Source organism: Aptenodytes forsteri, unplaced genomic scaffold (assembly GCF_000699145.1).
Source record: "Aptenodytes forsteri isolate BGI_AS27 unplaced genomic scaffold, ASM69914v1 Scaffold56, whole genome shotgun sequence".
Taxonomy (NCBI): domain Eukaryota; kingdom Metazoa; phylum Chordata; class Aves; order Sphenisciformes; family Spheniscidae; genus Aptenodytes; species Aptenodytes forsteri.
In genome coordinates this window covers 3,412,840-3,436,053 of record NW_008796213.1, presented here as the reverse complement: position 1 = coordinate 3,436,053, position 23,214 = coordinate 3,412,840, and the positions used below count along the sequence as shown (strand labels likewise).

General features: G+C 42.6%; 1 protein-coding gene across 2 annotated transcripts in view; it reads left to right on the top strand.

Annotated features, from left to right (window-relative positions):
- The window catches only part of CREB3L2 (cAMP responsive element binding protein 3 like 2), a 37,270-nt gene extending 21,717 nt beyond the window's left edge, over positions 1-15,553 (top strand). Inside the window, exons 4-11 of one of the 2 annotated variants that reach the window (XM_019474413.1) lie at positions 849-1,030; positions 1,730-1,876; positions 3,592-3,650; positions 5,031-5,099; positions 12,429-12,528; positions 13,468-13,594; positions 14,274-14,499; positions 15,475-15,553. In XM_019474413.1, the coding sequence (XP_019329958.1) occupies positions 849-1,030; positions 1,730-1,876; positions 3,592-3,650; positions 5,031-5,099; positions 12,429-12,528; positions 13,468-13,594; positions 14,274-14,499; positions 15,475-15,550 (986 nt within the window). In that variant the 3' untranslated portion in view covers positions 15,551-15,553. The remainder of the gene's footprint in view (positions 1-848; positions 1,031-1,729; positions 1,877-3,591; positions 3,651-5,030; positions 5,100-12,428; positions 12,529-13,467; positions 13,595-14,273; positions 14,500-15,474) is intronic. The other variant, XM_019474414.1, reaches the window with a different exon arrangement.
- Positions 15,554-23,214: the final 7,661 nt, after the last annotated feature.

Sequence of the window (23,214 nt, the reverse complement as noted above, 5' to 3'; positions counted from 1 at the left end):
TTTTTTTTGTTTCTTTTTTTCTCCCCCTCTCCCCCCCCCCCCCCCCCTTTGATCTTTTCAACTCAAATTTGCAAAGTGTAACAGAAGTGGAAGGTGGCAAATTCAGCCCTGTATCTTCCTACTCCCGATTCTCATTGTCGTAAGTTTATCTTAGAGAAGAAATGACTTAGTTATGACTTTGCTTGCCAATTCTAGCACAGGTTCTTTTGGCTACAAGTGCAGTAGAAGTTAGGTTATGGCCCTGGATAGCACCGTGTGAGAGACGTTAGGTGGTTACCTATGCTGCTCCTGCTCCATCAGTACATTAAAGCCTTCGCTGTCACTATGTTGTCACTTCCTCCCAGTTGTGCCAAACCAAGTCCTTAGGAGGCAGATTATTTCTCTCCTCCCTGTTCATATAACACCTTGGACGTGATACCTTCTCTTGAAAAATACTGACAATTTGTTTAATCCACAGCAAAGTTAGGAAAGATTATTGTTTTTGGAGAGAAAGCACGCTGGCTCAGAGCCCTCTGTTGATGTGGTTTCTCAGGGGCAGGGACTTGTACTGGAGGGCTATACTCAAACCTCAAAGCATTTGGAGAAGACATTTCAGTGTAGGTAGAAATGACTGGGGCATATGCGCAGAGCCCTGTTTTGTCTGTTGAACCTAAAGATAGCTGCTGCGTTTCGTTCCTCCTTTGGAGACTTGCATGCTTTGAAGGTCTTCCAAGTTACCACTTTTGCTTGATCCGTTTTTTAGCAGAGTCCTAGTCTTGGAAACTGGGTGGTGGTGGCAGTGGCAGCTCTAGTGGAAATTTAAATTAGCATCTCAAAACCTTGTGTTATATGTCTCTCTTGCCATTTAGCAGTGGATCCCCTACATTTGCCTCCAACCCCTCCCAGCAGCCATGGCAGTGACTCTGAAGGAGGGCAGAGCCCAGCTAGATCGCTCCCTCCTTCAAGTCCAATCCAACTACAAACCACAGCTAAAGTGACATCGCGCACAGCTTCAGCGCTCTCCAATTCCCCTCTCTTGACTGCACCACATGTAAGTTGGACTGGCTTTTTCCAGCATCTTATCTATCCATCTCTCTCTTTTTTCTTTTTTTCTTTTTTTCTTTTTTTCTTTTTTCTTTTTTTTCTTTTTTTTCTTTTAAAAAAAAACCCTACTGTTTTTGCTATGGATTTGCTAACTTTCTGTTGTTCTTTAGATGAACCCATCTCTGGTCAAAACTGCAGATCCAGTAATTCTTGCTCACTGGTCTGTTCTGTTCCCACAGAGAACAGCGTGTGCCTCTCCTCTCAGTTGAGACAGAGTTCAACAGTGTTATTAGGCTTCTCCCACCATGGATTGTGTTTTGCATTAGGGCCCAGCCCTGCTGGGTTAACCTGTCCCTGGTAGATCTGCATCTGTCCTCTTGTCGAAAGCAAGTGGTGATCTTTAGGGAGGGATTTTCAGTAGTGCTTCTCATTTGTCTCTTTCCCTGTTTGAGCCAAGGGAAGTTTTACTGTTGGCCTCAGTGTGTGCAGAGCTGGGCCAAGAACAACTGTTTTGAGGGAATCCTGTCCCAAAGGTTCAGTTTCTGAATGGAAGCTATCCATGCATTCCCAATTTCAAGAGGCTGCTGTGCTAGTAGGCAAAGTCCTCTCTGAAGTGCGAGATCTGCTGCCTCTCTTCCCTAACTCCCTTTTCTCTAGGGTTGTGTGCATTTACTGTTACATTATTTCATTTCTATGATACTTGCAGAAATTACAGGGGACTGGCCCACTCATCCTGACAGAGGAGGAGAAGAGGACGCTGATAGCAGAGGGGTACCCAATCCCTACCAAACTGCCCCTGACAAAAGCAGAGGAGAAAGTGCTGAAGAAAATCCGCAGGAAAATAAAGAACAAGGTAAATGTTAACTTTGCTGGGTAATTCCTACTCATCCTTCATTTAAAAAAATGCTGCAACAATTCTGCAGTAATGGTCTATGGTATTGTTGAGTGCTGTAAGATGTCTTTTAACAAAGTGTTTTTCTTTGTTCCTAAACACATCCATCAAATTGTCTGTCACTGTGACAGTGTGCCTCTGTCTAGGTACTTACCTGAACACATGAACAATAGAGTATTTAGCAAGCAGGGTATCAAGTTGCTGTTGCTTGGCTCCATTTTAAAAACAGTACAATCCTACCCTTACGGTAGGCAAAGACTTCTGTGTTCTTTCCTTGGTGATGAAGGTGTTCTTTTCCACTGTTTCACGTTTTAAAATCTGACTGTGTATTTCAGTGCCCTAGTCTTTTGATCACTGAATTCCATGACTTCTAAATGAATGGTTGATACCAAGGCTGTGAAATGTCCTACAAGCCTTTTCTTTCTTCCAACATGGGGAAGAGCTAGTGATAGGGAGGAAAGCATTTTTTTTTCAGACCTGGCCAGCTCACTTGTTCTAGAGCACATTAGCACATCTTTGAAGGTTAATGCATTCTGTTATTGGTTTTGCAGATAGAGGTGTAAATTTGCCTACGCTGAATTGGAATTTGGTCTTGTAATATATTTTTTAAAAATTTTTGAAAGTGACCTTGTGCATTTTATGTACCACTTTCATATAATCAGAGTCATTTATATTGGAAGGGATCTCTGGAGGTCCTTTGGTCCAACTCCTTGCTTTGAAAGCAGGGTCAGCTTAGATCAAGTTGCTCAGGGACTTGTCCAGTCACGTTTTACCATCTCAAAGGATGAAGAGTCCCCAGCATCTCTGGGCAACCTGTTCCCATATTAGGCCACTCTTGTGGTAAAAACAAATAAATAGAATTCTTAACGTCTAATTGGAATTTCCCTTGTTGCAACTTGTATTTGATGCCTCTTGCCATTTTGCTGTACACCTCTGAGAAGACTCTGACATCATCTTCACTACACAAGATAGTTGAAGACAGCAGTAGGATTCCCTCCTTAGCCTTCTCTTCTTAACTCTGAACAAACCCAGCTTTCTCTGCCTTTCCTGATATGTCATGTGCTCCAGCACGCTTATTATAGCAGTGGCTCTCCTCTGGACTTGCTTCTGTTCATCCGAAGTATTTATTTCAGAGCCACAAACTGTATGCTGTACTCAACTTGGTCTTGCAGGCACTGAAGAGAGGGGAAGAACCACTCCTCTCGACCTTCTAGCTACAATTTTGTTAATGTAGACCCGGATCTGGTTGGCCGCCTTTGCTGTAGGGGCACATTGCTGACTTATGTTTGACTTACTCATCAGGACCCCCAAGTCTTTTTCTACAAAGCTGCTTTCTAATGCATGAATGGGCTTTTCCTCTCCCAGATGCAGGGCATTGTCCTGGGACCATCTTTTAGTATTTGTCCTAGGATATTCTCTCCAGATGAATCTGATTTACTTTTCAAGGTTAGTTCTGTAAGAGCAGGGAATGATCTTTTTCCTACTACTGAGAGGAGCAGCCTTGCTTCAGGATGTGGAAGCAGACCAAGTCAGTGCTTTGCTTGCCAGGAATAGAAATGAGAACAGCACGGGGGCTTGAATCTAATAACGTCAGGGCTTTTTACCAGTTTATTAATTAATTTCTGATGGTTTTTTTCCTATGCAAATATTTGGTGTTTGTCTTCCTTTTTCCTTAGATTTCTGCCCAGGAAAGTAGAAGAAAAAAGAAAGAATACATGGACAGTCTGGAAAAAAAGTAAGCCAGCCTCCTTCCTGTTTCAAGTGGGCCAATAGCACTAGTTGCTGGACTGGGAAGGGATCCAGCTGTTGATGTTGGGACTGTTTCGTGCACAGAGTGCCAGCTGCCATCTCGTGGTTGTGACTGAGAAAAGGCCCTTCTTCTGGCTTCTGCTTGTACGTGTGCTGGGGTGCTGCATTCGTAACTGTGTCTACCTGCAACACGTTCCTAACGTGCAGACAAAGGCTTTAAACCTTAAATAAGGCAAGACCCATCTGCTATTGTAGCCTCCCCCTCATGCAACTCTGTTGGCCTAGTGGGTAGGCGGTGTCCAGGGAAAGGTAGATTCAGAGTGAATATATTCTGTCTTCTAGTGCAGATGGAGACAGAAATAGGAAGTGGGTGAGTCAAGACTGCCTGGGAAAATAAGCAGGACTCAGGAAAACAGCATGTGACCCATCAACTTCCCTTAGCAAGAAGGAGCCAGACTCCCAGTTAGTGATTTATATCCCAAATTAATCTTTCTTCCAAGGGACAAGTATTCTAGTATTTCTCTTATGCACTTCACCAGATGGATCTGTTAAACCCCTTGTACCATCTTTGGTGATATCCTTGATGTAATTTCTTCTTTTTCGTATTTCTTTATAGCCGAGTCTCGCTTTCTCAAAGTTACTCTTGCGAAATTCCACCCTATGCATACAGATAGCAAAGCTATTTCCCTTTACCTTTTTCCTTCTTGAAGCTATTCCAGATGGTCATGTTTGTCTTTTTAGGGGTCCCATATTTTCACTTGGACCTCTTATGTGGCATGTTATATGATAATCTCCTTTAGTTTAGGGGGTTTCCAGGGGCAGTGTGGAAATGAGCACTCTCTTGGGAATTAATCTCCTGGCTTCTTAGCCTCCATAAACTTGAAATTCAAGGATCTGATTTCAGAAGCATGGCATTTGCCAAATTGCTTGGTGCCTTATCCTAGCAATGAAGTGCAAAGGAACACCTTTGCACAAAATACTTGCTAACAACATAAATATAAAGCATGTTCTGTGACTTTTACAGTATCTGTCCCTTGTCCCGAGGCACAGAGAAAGTCTGAGCAGGGTCTTTGCTGCTATTTCAAGGGGCAAAAAGTAGTTACAGCCCATCCTGAATGAGCTGCACCTACAGGGATGTAGTTGAGCACTGTAAGCAGGTGATCCACAGCTAGTAGTACCTTTTGCAATGTCTTTTACACTATGAAGTATGATTAAAGATTATGACTAAAGTTCGTTGGTGTAACTTTTCATTAAATGTAGGCAAGATCGTAGAGCTCTCTGTGAAAGCAAGTTTGGTTTGTTTTACAATCTCCTTAATAAATGACTGATTTTTACATTCCTCTTTCTTTCCTTGTGCTGTGTCCAGAGTTGAGACCTGTTCAAATGAAAATAGTGAGCTGCGTAAGAAGGTTGAAGTCCTGGAGAATACTAACAGGTAAGGTATGAAGGGAATAAAACAAAACTGTAGCATGATATTACAGTGAAAAGTGAAAATCTCGAAGTTAAGAGATCAATTGAAACGTGAACAATAGCTGTATCTGATGTGGTTAATGTCAAAGAAAGATGAGGAAGGCCAGTTATCGTGACTGCAGTGTGATGTAAAGCATGGAGGCTTTGATGTCAGGTCTTGAACTGTCTCCCTAGCCTGTGGTGTGCTTGAGAAACCTTTTAGCACTCTTCTTTGTGTTCTTCCACTGCCCAGGGAAACATAATTAGTGATACATAACAAACAAAAAAACCCTACAGCCCAACTCTCCAAATTGTCTTTATTTAGTGAAACACTCTTGACGGGAGACCTTGACCTGGAACATGACACTTCCAGAAATTACAGTGCTGAAGGTCAACAGTCATTATTAGTTCCTTCTGGTCTACTAGATGTCATTGCAATTATTGTGCACCCTTCTAACCATCTCACACCCCAGAATTTCCTTCATTTGGAGGGGGAAAATCAACTTCTTGTTTCTTCATTTCTGAAGAAATGGGCATTGCAATTATTGTGCACCCTTCTAACCATCTCACACCCCAGAATTTCCTTCATTTGGAGGGGGAAAATCAACTTCTTGTTTCTTCATTTCTGAAGAAACGGGTGACTCGGTGGCTTTCTCAAAGGACACATGGCAGAAGATGTTGAATAGCTGAGCTTTTAATTGGATGTTAGCTGAGAGTGGAGTGTCAGTCATGGTTTATGCTCAGTATGTTCTCTAATGATGGCAAATTCCAATGAGTATGTACTAGATAAGCCCACTGTTAACACCTTCTAGTTAGAGGCATTTGTAGTAATGGTTGAATATTACCACTGAACATGATGGTAGCACTGAAGTGTGGGAGGAGGCTGGGTTTTGAAGGTAAGACCCATGATCATGGAAAATGGCCCTAGAGCTTGTCTGGCAGCCAATGTATTGCTAATTGAGTAGCATGTGTTGTTTCTAATGTCCGGATCCAATCTTTAATTTCATGGAGCCAGACGCTGTAGCGCTGTAATTTGCTGGAGAGTGTCTCCCACACACTGCTCATGCATAAAGACATCTGCTGCTTGTTTGAAGAGAGCCAATCCATTTCTGTGCCTCTTGTATCTTCCTCCAGGATTTTACATAAAAGAACCAGGAATTGTTCTGTAGGTGTAGAGTAGGGTTTTCTCTCCCAGGATCTGTCGCAGGAGGTGCTGAAGCCAGGTGCTCTAAGGAAAAGTACAGCTGTGGATGAACCACTCAGGGACAACATGTTGTCAAGCCTAGAGTTGTTCTCCCCAGTTCAGCTAAATTTGGCCAGCTGTTTTCATCTCTTGAGTTGTTATAAATGCGGTCATGAGAACAGCTTTGTTGGTATTGTCCGTCCTTTTAGACAGGACCTTTAGCATCTTCTCTATTATTTGGTGATCTTAATTCTCTCATGCTAAATGCTCTAAAAATATTTAGCTAAGTGATATTATCTCCAAATCCTTCCTACTTTGGGCATGTGGGATGAGTTGCATTGTTTTCTTCCCTCTGCAGTAGCATCGATACTGATTTGTAATTTCCTGCAGAGAAGCAGATGTTCCTGACCCTCTGCACAGAAATTCTCGTAATTCATGGCAATGCTGTTTTGGCTATTTAGATACAAACTGTATCTAAAAATCTGTTAAGGCTTCAAATTGAAGTAATGAGAAATGTGTAAAAGTGCCTGCTTTCATCAAGCCTGAATTATGTAACTTACCACATTATGGGTTTTTTCACCTTAACCCCAAAGAGCCACTTTTCTTATTCAGTGTATAATTGTGCAACTATCTCATTCAGAGAACGGTTCCAGGCCCTTGTTTAATGTACATTATCCACTTCCTACAGTGAATTAAAAATGTCTGGTTTCCTCATTGGTATTTGCACAGAGCCTTGATGTGGCATCCAGAAACTGTTCAAATGTTTCAGAACCTGTCTTCACAGCATCCTGTAGCTGGTACTTCCATCTCCTATGTACAGTCAGGAATCAAAGTTCAAAGTGATTCAATGGAATCACCATTCAAAGTGATGGTCAAAATTATGCAGTGTCAGTTTATTCTTGAATGCCCAAATTTATAAGTTTAGGACTTTATTTCTCAAAGTCCTAGCACACAGTCATACACATATGTATCTTATTTAATACACCCAAAGCAGAGCCCCAGTTGACTTTTGTTGCAACTTTGAGTGTTCAATGCAGTAAAAAATGAAGACATCATTGAAAGTATTATCTAAAAGTAGATCTACAAATATTAGAAATTTTCTTTTGTTGTGAAAAATTTGTAAAAGTGGAAGAAAGATAACGGGAAAATAAGAGCTATGTTTACATGTAAAAATGCTCACGCACTCAAGTGTAGACGAAGACAAAGTTGTTTTTTTACCTTGTTGGAAAATTGGGCTGTAGCTGCTTACGTAAAAGTTCATGCACATGTATGTGCTGTCAGTCAGTATTATGTTTTTATAGTCTGGCTGGAGTTGAGAGGAACTCAAGGGCAATTTCCAAAACATACAACTATTGAACAGCAGAGTTTCCTTTCAGTATGTGCAATTAGTTTTTTAGAGCATGTTATTCTATATATAGAACACACTTGCACAGATACATACCTAAGACTTCAGGGAAACCCTGCTTGCATTTCAAAATCTGGCTCCAAACCATGGAAACATTAGAATTTCTTCTGGTAAAAATGTTCCTACATTATTCTCAGTAACATGAAAAAATTTAGAAGAATCTTCCCTGAGAGCCTGCCTTAGCCTGAAATTCTGGATCTGAAAAGATGTAGTGTAAAAGGTGCAAATGTGGTCAAAAAATTTGCATCCAGAAGCATCTCCCTTGACATTCATGCATCTTAAAAGGCAAGGCAGGAGGTTGGGGATCAAGATGCAGGGGAGTTTTTAATTCTCATTACTCTGAGTGGGTGACTGCAGCATTTTTGGCATCTTTAGTATTAGAACACTAGCATATGTTTCCTCTCCTAATTTATGTGACAAAGTCCCTTAAAAGAAACCCATCCAAGTTCCTTTCCAGGCAGTTTTCTCAAAACTAAGGAAGCACATTATTACATGCCTGTCTGTTATGTCTTGTAGCCACAAGTGAGCCAGGCTCTCGCTGGTTTGAGTAGCATCTGAACATGTGGGGCACTGCTGTCTTAGAAAGCAAAGGATGTGAGAAGAAGCTGGCACCAAGAGTTGAACTGACTCGTCCCAGTCAGCAAGAGGGCTTGATCCACTCAAGTTTTGGCACTGGGACTGAAGGCAGAAACTGCCAATGATCTAGGGGGTTGAATACGGTCTCTGACACCAGCGTTGTCTAGCTGGGAGCCATGGCTATTTGGGCTTAAAGACAGTATTGAAACATCTGGTACTGTGTATGACATATGAGAAGTACTTTTGCTTTTCATTTCTGTTGAGTCTGTATTTATAAATATATTGATGATCACTTTTCCTGGAGAAATGATAGACTTAGGATCCAATTAGCATATGGTTGAGAGTGTCACACGTGGACAATGCATGCAAGTAGCTGCTAGAGTTGCTCCCGTGGACTAATGACTAGCAAATTGTGTAGGTCTCCACTCTGACAGGCACCTTAAAGGCAATGGCTTTCTAAATACAATTGGGATGTTCTTCCATTTCTCATGCTCCTGCTCAAGCTATTGTTACAACTCCCAGTCATCTAAAGATCAAGTTGCCTATCAGTCTGACCCACCAAGGGTTTATCAGCACCAAAGCTGCCAGACTTCACTGATTTGCTTGGCTGTTCCTTTATTTGAGGCTGATAAAGTCATTTTACCAAGTCATTTTCAAGGAGCAAAGGATCTGGACTTAAGTTGCAATGAGATATCTTGCACTTCATTTCAGACCACTCTTATAATAATTGACAAAGTGTGGCAGCCCTGGAGTGACTCCTTGTTTTCAAAGCAGCAGGACAGTGTTCTTTATGCTGAAACATCTTTGATGAAAAATTGCTGGATTTTTTTCTTTGTAATTCAAGTGAGGAAAAAATGTGGATTTTTTTTCTGCTTTGAGGTATTCTGGTCTTTCAGTGAAAACCTTACTTTGGGATTTGCTCTCTTTCCTACAAATAGGACAGGCAGAGAAGGAATCTGTGTGTAGAGTTGGAAGACAGAATGATTTTTCTCTCTCCTTATCAAAATTAGGTTTTGTTCCTCACAAAGCAGATAAATTCTCTGAAAAATCTTGATCAAAATAAACAGTGTTTGGTGTCCCCTAGAAGCTATCTTTTGTTTAAATCGATGTTGGATTTTAAACGTAAACACTGAATTGAGGAAGCCTCCCAGGTGGCTAGGTCCTGGAGTGACAAATTTTCTCTCCTTAATCAAAGTGTCACGGGAAGCAGAGGGAAAGCCTTGACTTGTTCCTTACTTTGGTAGTGAAAGGGGCTCTTCTGAAGATGAATACGTGAATGTGCACACAAAAACAAGACATCACAGGCAGAGTGAATTTGCTGGCAGTGTGTGGAAGGGAAAGCAGGAGTCTTCAGTCACTTTACAGCTTTCCTATGAGGTGCTTCCATTGGCAGAGAAAAGCGTGAAGGCACGTTCGCACCTCCTACGGAGGTGACCCTCTAATTGAGTATCACTGGGAAATGTGTCAGACACAGTGAAAATAATTCCTGTGGGTACAAACCCCCTTATGCATGCTGCCTTGGGATTGCTTTTTCTCCTGTTAGGACTTAGCCATAGGCAGTGTGTTTCATTAAAAGCATTCATGGCCTTCCTGCTGCTATTTAGAGGGAGCATCTTCATTTAACCTAAGTTCCTGTTCTATAGAGCAGAGAGCTGCTCCTTTTCCCTCTCTTAGTCCAGATCATCCCTGCAGCCGTCCAGTAACAATGAAGGCAGCTTTTGCATGGCAAAGGAGATCTTTTGACCTTGGAATCCAGTCTTCCACCATTCCAGATTAAAATAGAGAATAAAAGCACCAAGGAGTGCCCCATTTTGGCAGTGGCAGGGTAAACTGCTATCATCTCTGAACAGACAAACTTGTTTCTTGCTCTTGCCTTGGCCCTTGCTCTTAGTTTGAAAATGCACCTGTAGCCTGTCAGCTCCCAACACTGAGTCCTTGTCTGCTGAGAAGGCGGCAGTAGCTCTGCTCAAACAGATAAATGACTTGGGGGAGAAAGACATTTTATATGAAGGTAGTTGGTAAATAAGGTGGGTGATGAATCTTCCTCTTTGTATAGGAGACCTCCAAATACCTGCCTAATTATACTTTCCAAAAAGAGAGCTTTTTGGAATCAGCTCTCTGGGCCCACTCTGCCCAGCAGGTTTTTTAAATTGGACACAAAAAGGCAGAGATGAGCAAAATGAGGAGAATTGCCTCTTCTCTGTTGATTTCCTCACCAGCCATTAGCTGTTTTCTCACCAACGCCTCCGCAAAAAGTGGCAAGAGTGATCAGCATTTCAAGGCTGCTGCTGCTGCTGCCAGCCCCCGAGCTGGGGAGGAGGAGAGCTCCTTCCCCCTCGCACCACAGAGCTGTTGTGTGTCGAGCCCAGTGACTCAGGCCTGAAACGGGGGGAAAATTTAGTCTCCTGTAATAGCACAGAAATTGCAGGGTTAAAAAGGCATTGCTGTATAGCGTAGCTGGTGGCATATGGTGGGAATACTGTATGCGGCACGTTCTGTGCCAGAAAATTATATATACCGCGTACGCAAGTCTTTGTGAACCCTACACCATGTAGTGGATGGGAAGAGGAATTGGGGAAAGATGCAGAAGGGAGCAGGGAATTAGGATGGTCTCATTTACGTGATGGACAGTGTTTTCATCTCTTAATTTGCCTGTGGTCTCTCTAATAGTGAATAAAGGACTGAATTAGACAAATCACTTTCTTTTTTTTTAAATACTGAGTTGCAGAATAAACCATGCTCTCAAGAGCATGCAAGACATCCTTCCTTAATAAGTTGAGAAGGATCTGCTGGCCCAGATAAATGTGCTGTGAGCATGCCTTGTGCTCATTTCAGAATGCATTCCTGAAGTCCTTGAATTCATTAAACCCTAATTAGCAATGAGCATTGATGATTAAAAAAATCTATAATAATAGGCAGACAAGTGTATATTGAGCTGTGAAGGCACCTCTGGGTCTGTCCTACAATTAGCTTTTAGCCAGTTTGATCTTAAAATAATCCTTCTATTTTCTCTGACATCCTAACCTTGCCTTTTGCTTTAGCATTTGACGTCACAGCCTCCAAAGCTGTTGCCTAGAGTTTTGTAGCGGTTACTCTCCACAATAGGTTGTGAGACTTACAGGAGAAATGAAAAGTAAAATTGGAAACAAACAGCAAAGTTAACATCCTGATGCAAAATTGTACTCTATTTGACTGTGTCGAGGGCAAGTATTTGGATTACTCCTTGTCCATTAAAAAGCTTTAATGAAAACAAAATTAAAACTGCTGTGAAAACCCTAAATCATTCTATCTTTGAGATAATTTCCCATGTAAATCACTAGTATCCTAACTGTAGTAATTGGTGATGATATAGCAAAAGAAAAACAGCCAGAAAGACAGAATACCTTCGCGGTCTGGGACTGTTGACTCCAACCAGAACAGAATTGCCATCGTGGTTGGGACTTCGTCGTGGCTGGGACCTCTGAAAGACACAGTCAGAGTAGCCACTTCAAGGATCTGTGATTTTTGTCAACTCCTGGAGGATTTAGCAAATAGTAGTAAAGTGCTTTATTTAATAAATGAATTTATGAGAAATGAAGTATGTGCCGATGTCTAGCTTTAAGACCTTCTCTTTGAAAATGGTCCAGTATGTGGTCCAAACCACTGTACAGCAGGTTTTCAGAAAAAGGAGGTAGCTGTATACTTCTACCACCAATTAAAGCAGTTACAAACTTACTTCTGCACCTTTTCACATAATGGTGAAACTCCTGCTGAATTCATGACACAGAACCAGGTTGTATAGGCATCTAGGCACTTCCACCTAGAGCAGTTTCAGTTGTTTGTACACTTACCAGAATTGTTTCTTGTAGAAACACTGAAAATACCGTTTTTATTTGTAAGAGCCTTCTGAAAGTGCTGAAGAAGTAATTGTTCAGGGACATCAGTTGAGGGAAAGCCAAAAAATCTTTTTGAAAGGTCCAGTACTAATACATGTAAAAATCTTGTAAAACTAAAACCGCTCCTTGCTACTGACTTCAAGGGGAGGACTTTAATGATCTGTACCTTGTCATAAACGCTGTATTATTGCCAGGTGTGGAATTTGAAGCAAAAAGCTGTTTAACCAGCAGGTATATCAGTGCATTTGATGCTTGTCTGTTGTCTTTGCTTTCCAGAACACTTCTGCAGCAGTTGCAGAGACTCCAAGCCATGGTTGCTGGGAAAGTGTCCCGTTCGTGTAAGGCAGCTAGCACACAGACAGGGACCTGTCTTATGGTGAGTGTCCCTAAAGCTGGGAATTGTAGGGGAATGAGAATCCCTTTCCACTGCTCAAAGGCACATCCCTCATTCTGCGAAGCCCCTCACTTGCAAATTCTCAGCTTGGGAAACTTCTCTTCAAAATTTGACAATGAATTTTGAGGTAGGTGAGACTCCTGGCTGATGAAGATTAATGGTTGTGGGAGGGCATTAAATTCTGGAGGAGACTGGGCCCGTGCTTTTGATTGGATGCTGCAGTGATGAAAGAAGGAGCACTGCTCCTCTGAGTAACCTGTTTTACTATTTCCTACAATATTGTATGTGAGAAATGGTGTCTAGAGTTGTTAAATGAAAACGAGGGTGACCTTTGCCCGGTTCTTTTGATACCAGTAAAAATAAACTTGCTCATCCAAATAAAAATATGACTAAGGCTGTAAATCTACCTCTGGCCTATTTCAGTAATAGTAGTCAGGATAAGAAAAGGATTAGAATGAAACTTTTCCTTTTTCCCTCCTTACACTCAGCCAGTAAGTCCCCTTTATACTAGTGCTATAAATAGATGGAAATGATTTTCAAGGCCTAAGTTGTTCTCCTAGTCTGCCAGTCTCTCTGTCACTTCAAAGCAAGACTGGGGCCAGCAGCAGAAATAACCTTGGAAATTCCCGACAGCATCTGTAAAACACACATGGTGGTTGTGTCTGCTTTTCAACTTTGGGAGTAAATAAGGCTACAGGCCAAAATGGTGGCAGACATTGAAAACAAACTCCAGCGTTGAAATCTGCCCTTTAAAACACTGAATTGTTATTGTATATGTGCCTTTGCTAAGACACACTGTATGTAGTGATGAAAATACTTTGAAAAAGTATCAGATCTGCTTTGTGTTGATTCTTAGTTTTGACGGGCACCTATGGGCCAAGAGCTAGTGCACTTACCTCTTCTGCATCCTCCCTTTGCCAGATGGTGGTGCTGTGCTTTGCAGTAGTTTTTGGCAGCTTCTCTCAGAGCTATGGGCCATATCCTTCTGCTACAAAGATGGTGTTGCCCAGGCAGCATTCCTCACCAGAGTCCTACACAGATTCCATTGGTAAGTGACAACTATTCCAGTCTTGCTCCCTGCTTGGTTGTGCTTCGGCACTTGTTCTCCACCCCCATCCCTAACCCCCTCCTCAAGCACCTCTTGCTTTTCTGCTCCTTAGCAGACCATTCCTTGATATACCTGTGTCTTTCAAAGGATAGCTTGGCAAGCTGTTCTGATGGCGGAAGACTTCATAGACATGGGCAAAGCCTTTCCCCTTGGCTTGGTACTTCTGTTTAAAGCAGTTTTGTTTCTGTTTGTGGAACTAAAGCTAATGGTCTGTAAAAGGTAGCAGGATTTCTACTCGGTAGCAAATGTTCATACTGTTAAAATGTGCAACTGATACCAGCTGGTGTGTCCTTTGCCGGTATCAACAAAGAGTCCAAGGACTGAGTGGGAAACATAGTATTATATACCCGTAATGAACCAGTTGCTTTCAATGTATATTATCAAAGTGATTGTTTCATTTTGTTCTTGTTTTGTGAATAATTCAGAGCTTTTTGATCCCTACCTGGACCATTGCTGTGGTATCTTTCCTCAGCTATCAAATTATCAGTTCAATCACGATGGAAGGAAAAGACCTTTGCAGCTTTAGTTCTGCTCTGACAGTTTCCACTTCCTGAAATGACCTGGGCTGTTCTCCAAGCTGCCTATTTCTCATCTCTTTTTGCCTTGTCTTTGTATGCAGTGAGGTCAAGGAGTCTGCTAATTTATGAAGAGCCTCACCAACTGGAGGAGTCGTCAAGCCCGATCTCCTTTGCAGATCACAATGACAGGCAAGCAGACACCTCCAAGTACACAGCGCTGTCACTGGAAGCCATGCCAGGGACACAGCAGGATGATATCATGCAGTTCACAATAGCCAACGAGACGAGGCTAGAGAAATCGGTGCTGCTGGGCCTGCAGCAGCACAGGTGAGTGCAGGGTGGGCTGCTTGTCATACGGCTGTTCAGCGTCACTGTCATTTGTGCCTGGAGGCCCAGGAGTAAGACTAGGGGCTCAGCTGTGCTGGGCACTGTGAAACACGAAGTAAGAGTTTGGTCTCTATCTGGAGAGCTTATAGGCAAAGTTATTGTTACTCTGGAGAAGTGGTTGCAATAATATTGTAGTAACACAGCTACCAAACTCAGTGCTTCTGCCAGAAACCTAACCCCTGTAAGCCTGTTAGTTGTGGCTACCCACTTCTTTAAGCACTTACTTCTGTGTCTCCTAAAGGAATAAGCTTTTGCCAGTTGGGTGGAAGTGTGAGGCTGTGACTCACTGGGCTTTCTATGAGGTTAGGGTGTGAAGAGCTGGAGCTTCTTGCAGCAGTGATCTTACTAAAGCATTGCTGTGGAAAGTTTGCAGGACTCAGTCCTAGGAGACAGACCTGTAAAGTTATCTGAACTACTTAACACAGAGCTCCTTCATAATAATTTTTTTTTTTCAGCATAAATGTAAGTTTTTGGGACCTTTGCAAAGAGAGAGATTTATGTAAGTTTTTGGGGCCTTTGCAAAGAGATTCACTGGTTTAAATATGTATGTGCAGTTTTCTTTCCACTCTACCTTTTCTTGTCCTGCCACTGTCCTGTTGGCCCAGGTCTTGTTCTCTGCTAACAAGCAGTAGCAAGCACACCAAACAGTGAAGAGAGGGATTTTGTTTGGAAGCATGCCATCCTGAGGGCTAGGGTGAGCCATATCAACCCAAGCATGCCTTCTGAGCACTTGTGTCAAAGTTATATCTAGAGCCAAAGAGATGACTAATTCAGTGTGTTACCGTACTCCAGCTGACAAGTACCTGGTAAATACTGAGTGCCTTTTTAGCATTAGCCAATTCAAGCAGGATATGCGCTTTTAAAAATGACTATTAGCGTTAACCTTTGTTGTTATGGTTTTTTTGTTCCCTGCAGAGTCAACTCCGAACTAGAAGGAAATGAAACACTGAAGATAATTGAAATAGATAGAAGAGTCAATGCCACCTCTTAAAAATAAAAAAGGCCTTTTTTCTTGGCTTCCCTCCTTCCCACATATTTTCAGCCAAAGTCCCCCTGACTTGTCATCCTCAGTGAACCAAAGCACAAAAGAGAGGGAGTTCAACTTCTGCATTGACTGGTGAGGCTGTGACTGCAGATAGGATCTCTTGTCTCTGTAACTCCCTTCCTCACTTCACACATAGTTCCTGCCTTTGCTTTTATTCCTTTCCTGTCTGATACTGCAAGGGCAGGACTGAATTATGATGGCAGATGATGCCAGCAGTGTGTCGGTGACTGGTGGGTGTATGTGCGTGCATGCACACATCCTAATCTGAGCACAAAGACGTTCTGTAGAAGAGTGGAATATGCAAAACTGATGGGGGCATGTGGGTGATAGGTTTCTTGGGAGAGGGAATTGAGAGAAAGAGGAGATGTAGCATAATACTGCTCAGAATCTAGCCACAGCTCTGTGCCTACTGGTCTACAGCACTTGAGCCTTTTGGGGGGATTGAGAAGCACGTTGTGTAGTCTGCTTCTGAAGGGACAAGAATGGGCCCTGATACTGTTGAGTTAACAGCACAGGCAGGAGAGGGGTGGGCAATGATGCTGCTGAATTGTCCTCCCCTAGCTCTTTCTCTCTTCTCCCTTCCAGCCCCTTTATCATTTAGTGGGGTAGGTTTCTCTCTGGGTTGAAAGCAGTCCTAGTAGGCTTCCCTACTGCTTCCACCCTTGTGGAATTCAAGCAAAGATCAGTCTCTGTCTTGTCACACTTTGTCTGTGTGGGAGAATTACACTAGTTTAACTAAATCTGTTGAGAAAGCAGGTTTTGTTAAATTTATGCAATGTTTTGGGTGGATGTCCTTTAGTCTGCTTAAGGCTAATCTGTTTAGCTTAAATCAGTTCCTTCCCAATAAACTAAATCAGTGTAAGGCTTTTAAACCAGAAGTGCCTCCTGCGAGGACCATATGGATTTAATTTATTGGCTTCTAGATGCATTGATGGAATTTCTTACGTAGACCCGGTCTCAGATTGTCCTGTGTTTTCCTTTCCTTGCCATCTTCCTGTTACTGTTGTAAATAGTATTTATTAGCTTTGCAAAATTTCGTTCAAGCAGTCGCAATGAAGAGAATTGAGCTTCCCTAACCTTGCAAGTGGTCTGGGCAGACTCTGAAATCGGACATACAAATATCACTGAACACCCATTCCTTCCCCCACAAACTTGAATTGCCCTAAAATAAAGCCATGGGTCTTATCTTCCTCTTACCTCCTTTTCCAGAGATGTGATCTTAGACCAACTGCTTAGCGGAAAAGATAAGGGGTATAGGTAGCCCCAGCTAGGCACACTTCAGGCCTGGAGGTGGTAGATGCTATTAATGTATTAATATATGTATTTGTTTCTGTTATTAATGTATTAATGTATGGCAAGACAGCTCCTGACCTGAGGAATGAAGTATGTAGGCAGCAGACAAGGCAAAAGAGGGATGAGATGGGCACATAGGCAGGTGAAGCGACTGGCCCAAGTTCAGTGGAAAAGCCAAGAGCAGTATTCAGGTCTGATCCTGGTCCAGTGCTCTTTTCCCTCCTTGTCCCATGTAGCTGTTGCCTTTAAGGGTTTTCCGTCTCTCGGTACCCTGGTCACGCCTTTGCCTGAGCTGTGCTTCTTGCAATTTGTCCTTGGAGTGGCACAGTCGAACCTACCCCAGGATTTGAGCAGGGGCTTGTCTGGTTACTACAGAAGGGCACTCAGACTCCATTGAGGATGGATTTAATGTGAAAAATCCTGATTCAGCAGGCTAGCATATAGCTACTTTACCGTTTACCAGAATAAGTCAATTTAAAAAAAGAATAAACAATTTTGAAGCTCTCTTTTCTTTTTTTTCTAATGATAAATAAGGGAAAAACTAATGTAGCCTTACAAGTAATTTTTTACCATGTACAGCAGATATTTCCTGCAAGTATTCTATTTTGTAAAATACTGGATTTGTATTTTATTACAGCAGCTGCCACACCAGCTCCTTTCTTGTTCTTCATTCTCCTTAGACTTTCTTCCTTTGATATCCTATTTTGCCACCCTCAGGCCTGACTCAAAACTCTGTGAAATTAATGGAAAGAATTTGGTTACAGCAGGCTGTGGATCAGTCCCCACTGTGCCATTTTAAGAAGGTGTTTCACATTAGTGACAGTGAAACATGTACCTGAGTCCATGAAGTTGTAATGAGTTTTGGTGTACAGACATGCTTTCTAGGTAATGCCCTATTCTTCTATGCAAGTGCCTTTTTATTATTTTACATGTGGTGGCAATGAGAGGAGGAATGCCGTTGTAGTCTATTTGGCAAGTGTTCCCTTCTTCTTGGCATGGGTCAGTCTCCTCCCTAAAGCCTCTTGCCCTTCACGGTGATCCTGCTGGGTCCTCTGCATCATTCCAGTATCCACCAGTGACTTTTGTATGGTTTTTTTTGAGCAATGATTTAAGGCTTCACGTGAATAATGAACACTGGTGGGTGCCCCTGAGGGTGCCACAAGGGATGGCTGCATTGCTTAGCCACATGAGGTCACCAAAGTGACAGGAGAAGGCTGGGACTGACCCTTCCACTACCGTATGGCTGGTCAGCGTAAGTGGGCAAGGCCATAGTTTAGAAAATTCCTTAAGTGGTCTTTTTTTTCAGAGCACCCATGGTTTGCCACCTCTGAGGGCAACTGTATGGTTAAGTCTTCTGCAAAAGAGGCCCCAGGCTGTTGAGCACAACACTGCTCTTACTAGTCTTGCAGTTCACACTGTGCATAAGTAGGAGGCCGCTCCGCCTGCGCTCATGCCCATTATCAGTTAAATGCATCACCTGCCGTTGCAGATACAGCTGACTTCACTGTATTAAAACAAAAGTTGAATTATTTCTCGATACTTAAAGGACAGATAATTTTGCAAAACCCAAACAACCCCCCTTCTCCGAAACCTACTGCACTAGTCACCATAAAGCTTTGCCATTTTGTTTGCTTAATTTGGGCATGTCAGTTCAAATCTGATTGGGAGATAGTCATGTTTTCATCTGGAGCATTTTAAACTGGCCATGGTTTGGGTCAGGCCTCTGAACTGAATCATCCAAGCCAGTATGGGCAATACCAATTTTCTTGTAACTGTTTGATAGTCTATTGCTATAATCTTAATTTGTGTAATCTTATAAATTATTTTTAGGTACTCTTTTGGGGAATCTCTTGACCTAGCACACACATTGCTTGGGGTTTTATTATATTAAATATTACTTCTTTATAATAAGGAAAACCTTTGCTTTACTTTGGTATGTTTGTGATCATTTTTCTTCAGGGGCCTTAATAGAAGAGGTTTCTCTGCTAGATACTAAGGGCCAAAGAATCTCCTGTCATCACCTACCCACAGGCTGTTATGCGACAAGGACCTCACTATCTCCAGAGGTAGTTTATGCCCGGGTTACGTACCTGGCAGGGGGACAGAGGAGGCAGGACACGTGCAGTTGCACTGCCAGCCTCAGCAGTCCAGGGGTGAGCCAAGTGTGAATGTTGATGCACTGCAGACCACGTGGAGAGGCAGCTGTATGTGCTCTGCGTTAAGGGCATAGGGAAGGAGTAGTAAGGCATATTCAGGGAGGATGCCAGTATAAGTGCTTTTAATTAGCTCGGCTATATTACTTGAGGTCTTAGCCTTCTGCCAGTATACTTTTACCAGTGATCAGTGACTTGGTGCTGTAGAATAATGTGTGTGTATGGACAGGGTAGGCAAAGAACTTACGTGCTACTTAATTTCCATTTCCACTAGAGGACTTAAGTGATCCTTAGAGTCTTCAGCTGTAACATTATGCTGCTTGTCAGCACCATTTTACACACGCTAGCAAACTTACCTTTTGGCCCATAGCTTTAAAGCCTGTCTAGATCTGTCAGGTCTTTGCTTCTAGGGAGGTAAGCTACGAAGGAATGTAGGGCATTATTTTTATATATATATATATTTAAAAAGTATCAAGCACAGGGCATGTGACAGTTCTAACCTTGTTACCAGTGTGTAGATAATGTTGGGTTTTTTTTTCCCAGGCTATTTATAGTTCTTTGCTGCATTTCTCTTATTTCATCCGTACCATTCAATATTTTTCAGCAGCACAGACTAATAATGGATTAGACTGAGGTTCTTAGGCCAGATCCCAGCTGATACAACGCAGCACGCTTCTCACTTACCGCTTTTGGAGGCTGCAGGTCTGATTTATACTGGGAGGGGACCTCTTCCATATCTTTCTGTGTAACAATGTGTCTCAATGTATTCTTGATTTTTGTAATGTAGAGCTGAAAATGAATATAAAAACTTTTCTTCTTTGGTTTTTTTCCTTGCTAAAAAAACCAACCCACCTCTCCACTCCCATCCCCCCAAACTATCAGCGCTGAATTCTGTCTAGACGCATTTAGGATGTAGGTCAAGTAAATGAATGATACTAATTGCTACGTTGGGAGGGATTTCCACTGAGTATTTGGGCTCTAGATTCTAGCTAATGCCAAGAGGCCACTGTACAAAACCCACGCAGCGAAGAACAGAAGTATATGGAGTATTTTTATACTCTTGGTGACTAAAATATTTCTTTCTCAAGTCACTAATTAGAAAGGGAACATTTTGTATTCTGAAGGTGAAATGGTAGGTCAGTACTTTGTAACTACAAAAGTTATACTCGCCTATATAAGTAGTGTAGTGCTATGATGTGTTGCTGCTTTGCGCGTAGTGTTAAGGATGAACAACTTTGGGGTTGCAAAGATGAATGAACTGGCTTACGTGTAAAGGTCTTTACAAATAAAATGTAAGGATTCAATCAATGGGCCAGGATATTGTCGCTTTCTCACGGCCAATAAAATGACAGAGGGCATTCAGGGATATGTTGAGGGTGTGATCTCAGTTACTACTGCATTGCTTAGGTGATCAGCATCCATTGGAGACTCCAGGATTGAGAGGGAAATTGCCATTTGTTTTTGTGGTTTTCATGTCAGGCCTTTTTCCGCTTGCCAATGTATATACCTGAATTGACTTCCTACATAGAAAAGAGTGCACCTCGCAGGAAACTCTCATTTGTGATGCTGAAATGGAGTTTCAATATTCTTTATTACCAGTAGTCTCTTCTCTGCCCTAAAGCCCATCTCCGTACTCTTGCTTTAAGAGTTGGAACTGAAAAAGTGAGAACAAAACATGGGAAAGCTGGATTTGTAGACCTGTCTTACAGAAAAGACGAAAGAAGTGGCCAATGAGGGGACTCCTGACATCACAGGGAAACTTCCTTGTTCTTGATTCCATAAATCAGCAACGATAGTCTTTTTCATTAGTTCCCCCCTTGTTTTAGCTTTACTCTTCCCCTTGCTCTTTAATACTCTGCAGTCCTGTTTATGCGTATCTGACCTGTATGGTATATGCCATTTTTCCTTCCAACCAGCAGGTAAAAATCGTTTTGAACCTTAGCAGCCCGTAATTAAGGGAGTGGAAGGGAGAGAGGGGGAAGCAGAGGCAAGTAATCAATTTCTTTGAACAGAACTCTGCTCGTATCTGACTTTGCCATATCAGATTTTAATTCAACGGTGCTGATGTAACGGCGTCTTGCTTTCTTCATTTGTACAGTTAGCAAGAACGAGCGCGAGCGTGTGTGTCTGTGCACGTGTGCATGGTGAGCAATTAAAAAAAAAAGTGGCGTTGTTTTTTTAATGTAGTAAGCATCGCTAAATAGAGGCATCTACCTGAACACACAGGGCACATTCCACTTGGTGCAACAGAAAGTCCAGGCATTTCTCTCTGAAACCCGTTCACATTCCACATCACCGAGCACTCGTAAAACTGTAGTGTGAATTGCTGTCTGAAGTCTGTCCTATCAGCAATTTTCAACTGAAAGTTGTTGCACTGTGTCATTTGTGTGTATGCATAAATTGTCTGGCCTTTCTGTAGGACAGCTCTGGCTTGGTACAAAAAACTAATTAATTTAGGCTTTATTGTATCTTTGGGTGTCATTTTTGTTCTGCAGAATTATGGCGTTGAATGCTTTTTTTTTTTTTTTAAATGGTGTAAGTTAGCCTTAAAAAGTGGCCCCTGGGAGCTGACAGCTCAAGGAACGCAATTTGTTAAGCTGGTCTTCTGGGAGAGGACCTAAAGATCCCCCCCCTTCCCTGGGAGCGCTACTGCCCTAACCGCCCCAGGGACGCAGTAAGATGCCAGCGAGGGGAAGCAGTTTGCTCTCATAAGGCCGGGGACATCACAGTTTCCCTGAGATTCGCTGGGCCTTCCAAGGGTAAATTACCTGGTGTTACCCTCCTGAAGAGAAATACATATCCAGGGCTAAAGCTGTTGCCTTGGGCCGTGCAAAACAATACCTAGTGACTCTGAGTCACTCTGCGTGTGACACCCCTAAGGCGTTTCAGCTCATCTTTCCCTTTCCCTCTGTTCATGTGGATGCAGTATGGGTTTGTGCAAACATTTAAAACTACCTAAGATGAAAAGGACGGTGATACTAGTGCAAAAGCACACCCCCTAAACTCCTTGGTAAACCGCATTGGAGCCTCTTCTGACTGCAGATATCTCTGTTCTCTTGCCATAAGTCTGTTTAACTCTGTGTATGTGTATTCAATGGCCTCTATTTTTGTACAAGCGCTGTCATCTGGATACGGTCCCACCTGATTGTTCATGCTGCAAATGTGTCCATTGGGTGGAAAGAAATTGCTGTTTTTCCTTTTTAAATTGTCTGCTTGATTCTACAAGAGAACAGACTACCTGCTTTTGTAGCCTAAACATGTATGTAGCTTTTCATTTCTTGCAAATAAATATTTTCTGTAGAAAAAGCAAGTACAACTTGTTTGCTTTCCTGACGGTTGGAAAAGATCTGATCCTTTGGCTTTCCCAAGTGCGGCACTGCATGCAATGTGTCCGTCTTCAACATGGCAGAACCCCAGTAATTCAGCACGTTGCCAGACAGAGAGGGTTAAAAGCAACGGTGTGGGTTTTTACTGAAGCTGGCTGCCCCCCCCCCTTTTTTTTTTTGGAGATTAGCGGAGAATTATATCTGTCAATAACGGGTGGAAATTAGGCGAAGGCTGATGGCATTTAATAATGATAATGGCACTTGAGTGCAACTATGCGATACGGCCCCGTTAATATTAAATTCTCTCTAAAGAAAAGCGGGATCCAGGAAGGCTGATGCTTAGGGGGGCACTAGCTTCAGCCTAGTGATACCAGTCTGCTAGAGCGTGCTGGGGCTTGATTCGTGTGGGCCAAATAGCCCTCTGGAAGGTAAGGCCTTTCCCTGCACCGACTTTACACTGGGCAACTAATTGCTTAAACTGGACTCTTAAATAAGAGCTCTTTCTGCTTTGGCTTTTAGGGGTTGGGTCCTTTGCTGGCCTCAGCTCCTTCCCTTACCCTGACTCAACCCTGAGATAGCTCAGGAGCTTTCTCTAGCAATTCTGAAGCTGCTATTTTGCCTGTGTGAACAGTCGAAATTATGCCCCGCAGCCCAGAAGCAGCATCCAGCCAGGGGACAGAGTTGACCTTTGCTACTTTGCGTAGACATGGAAAAGAAAATACCTCATTTCTTCCAGTTTGGGGACTCTGTGGCTTTGCTGGCCATCCAGAGAACTTGGCCTAGTGCAGATGTGAAAATTACCGTGTGCAGAGCCGGCTTCACAAATGGTATAGTCATT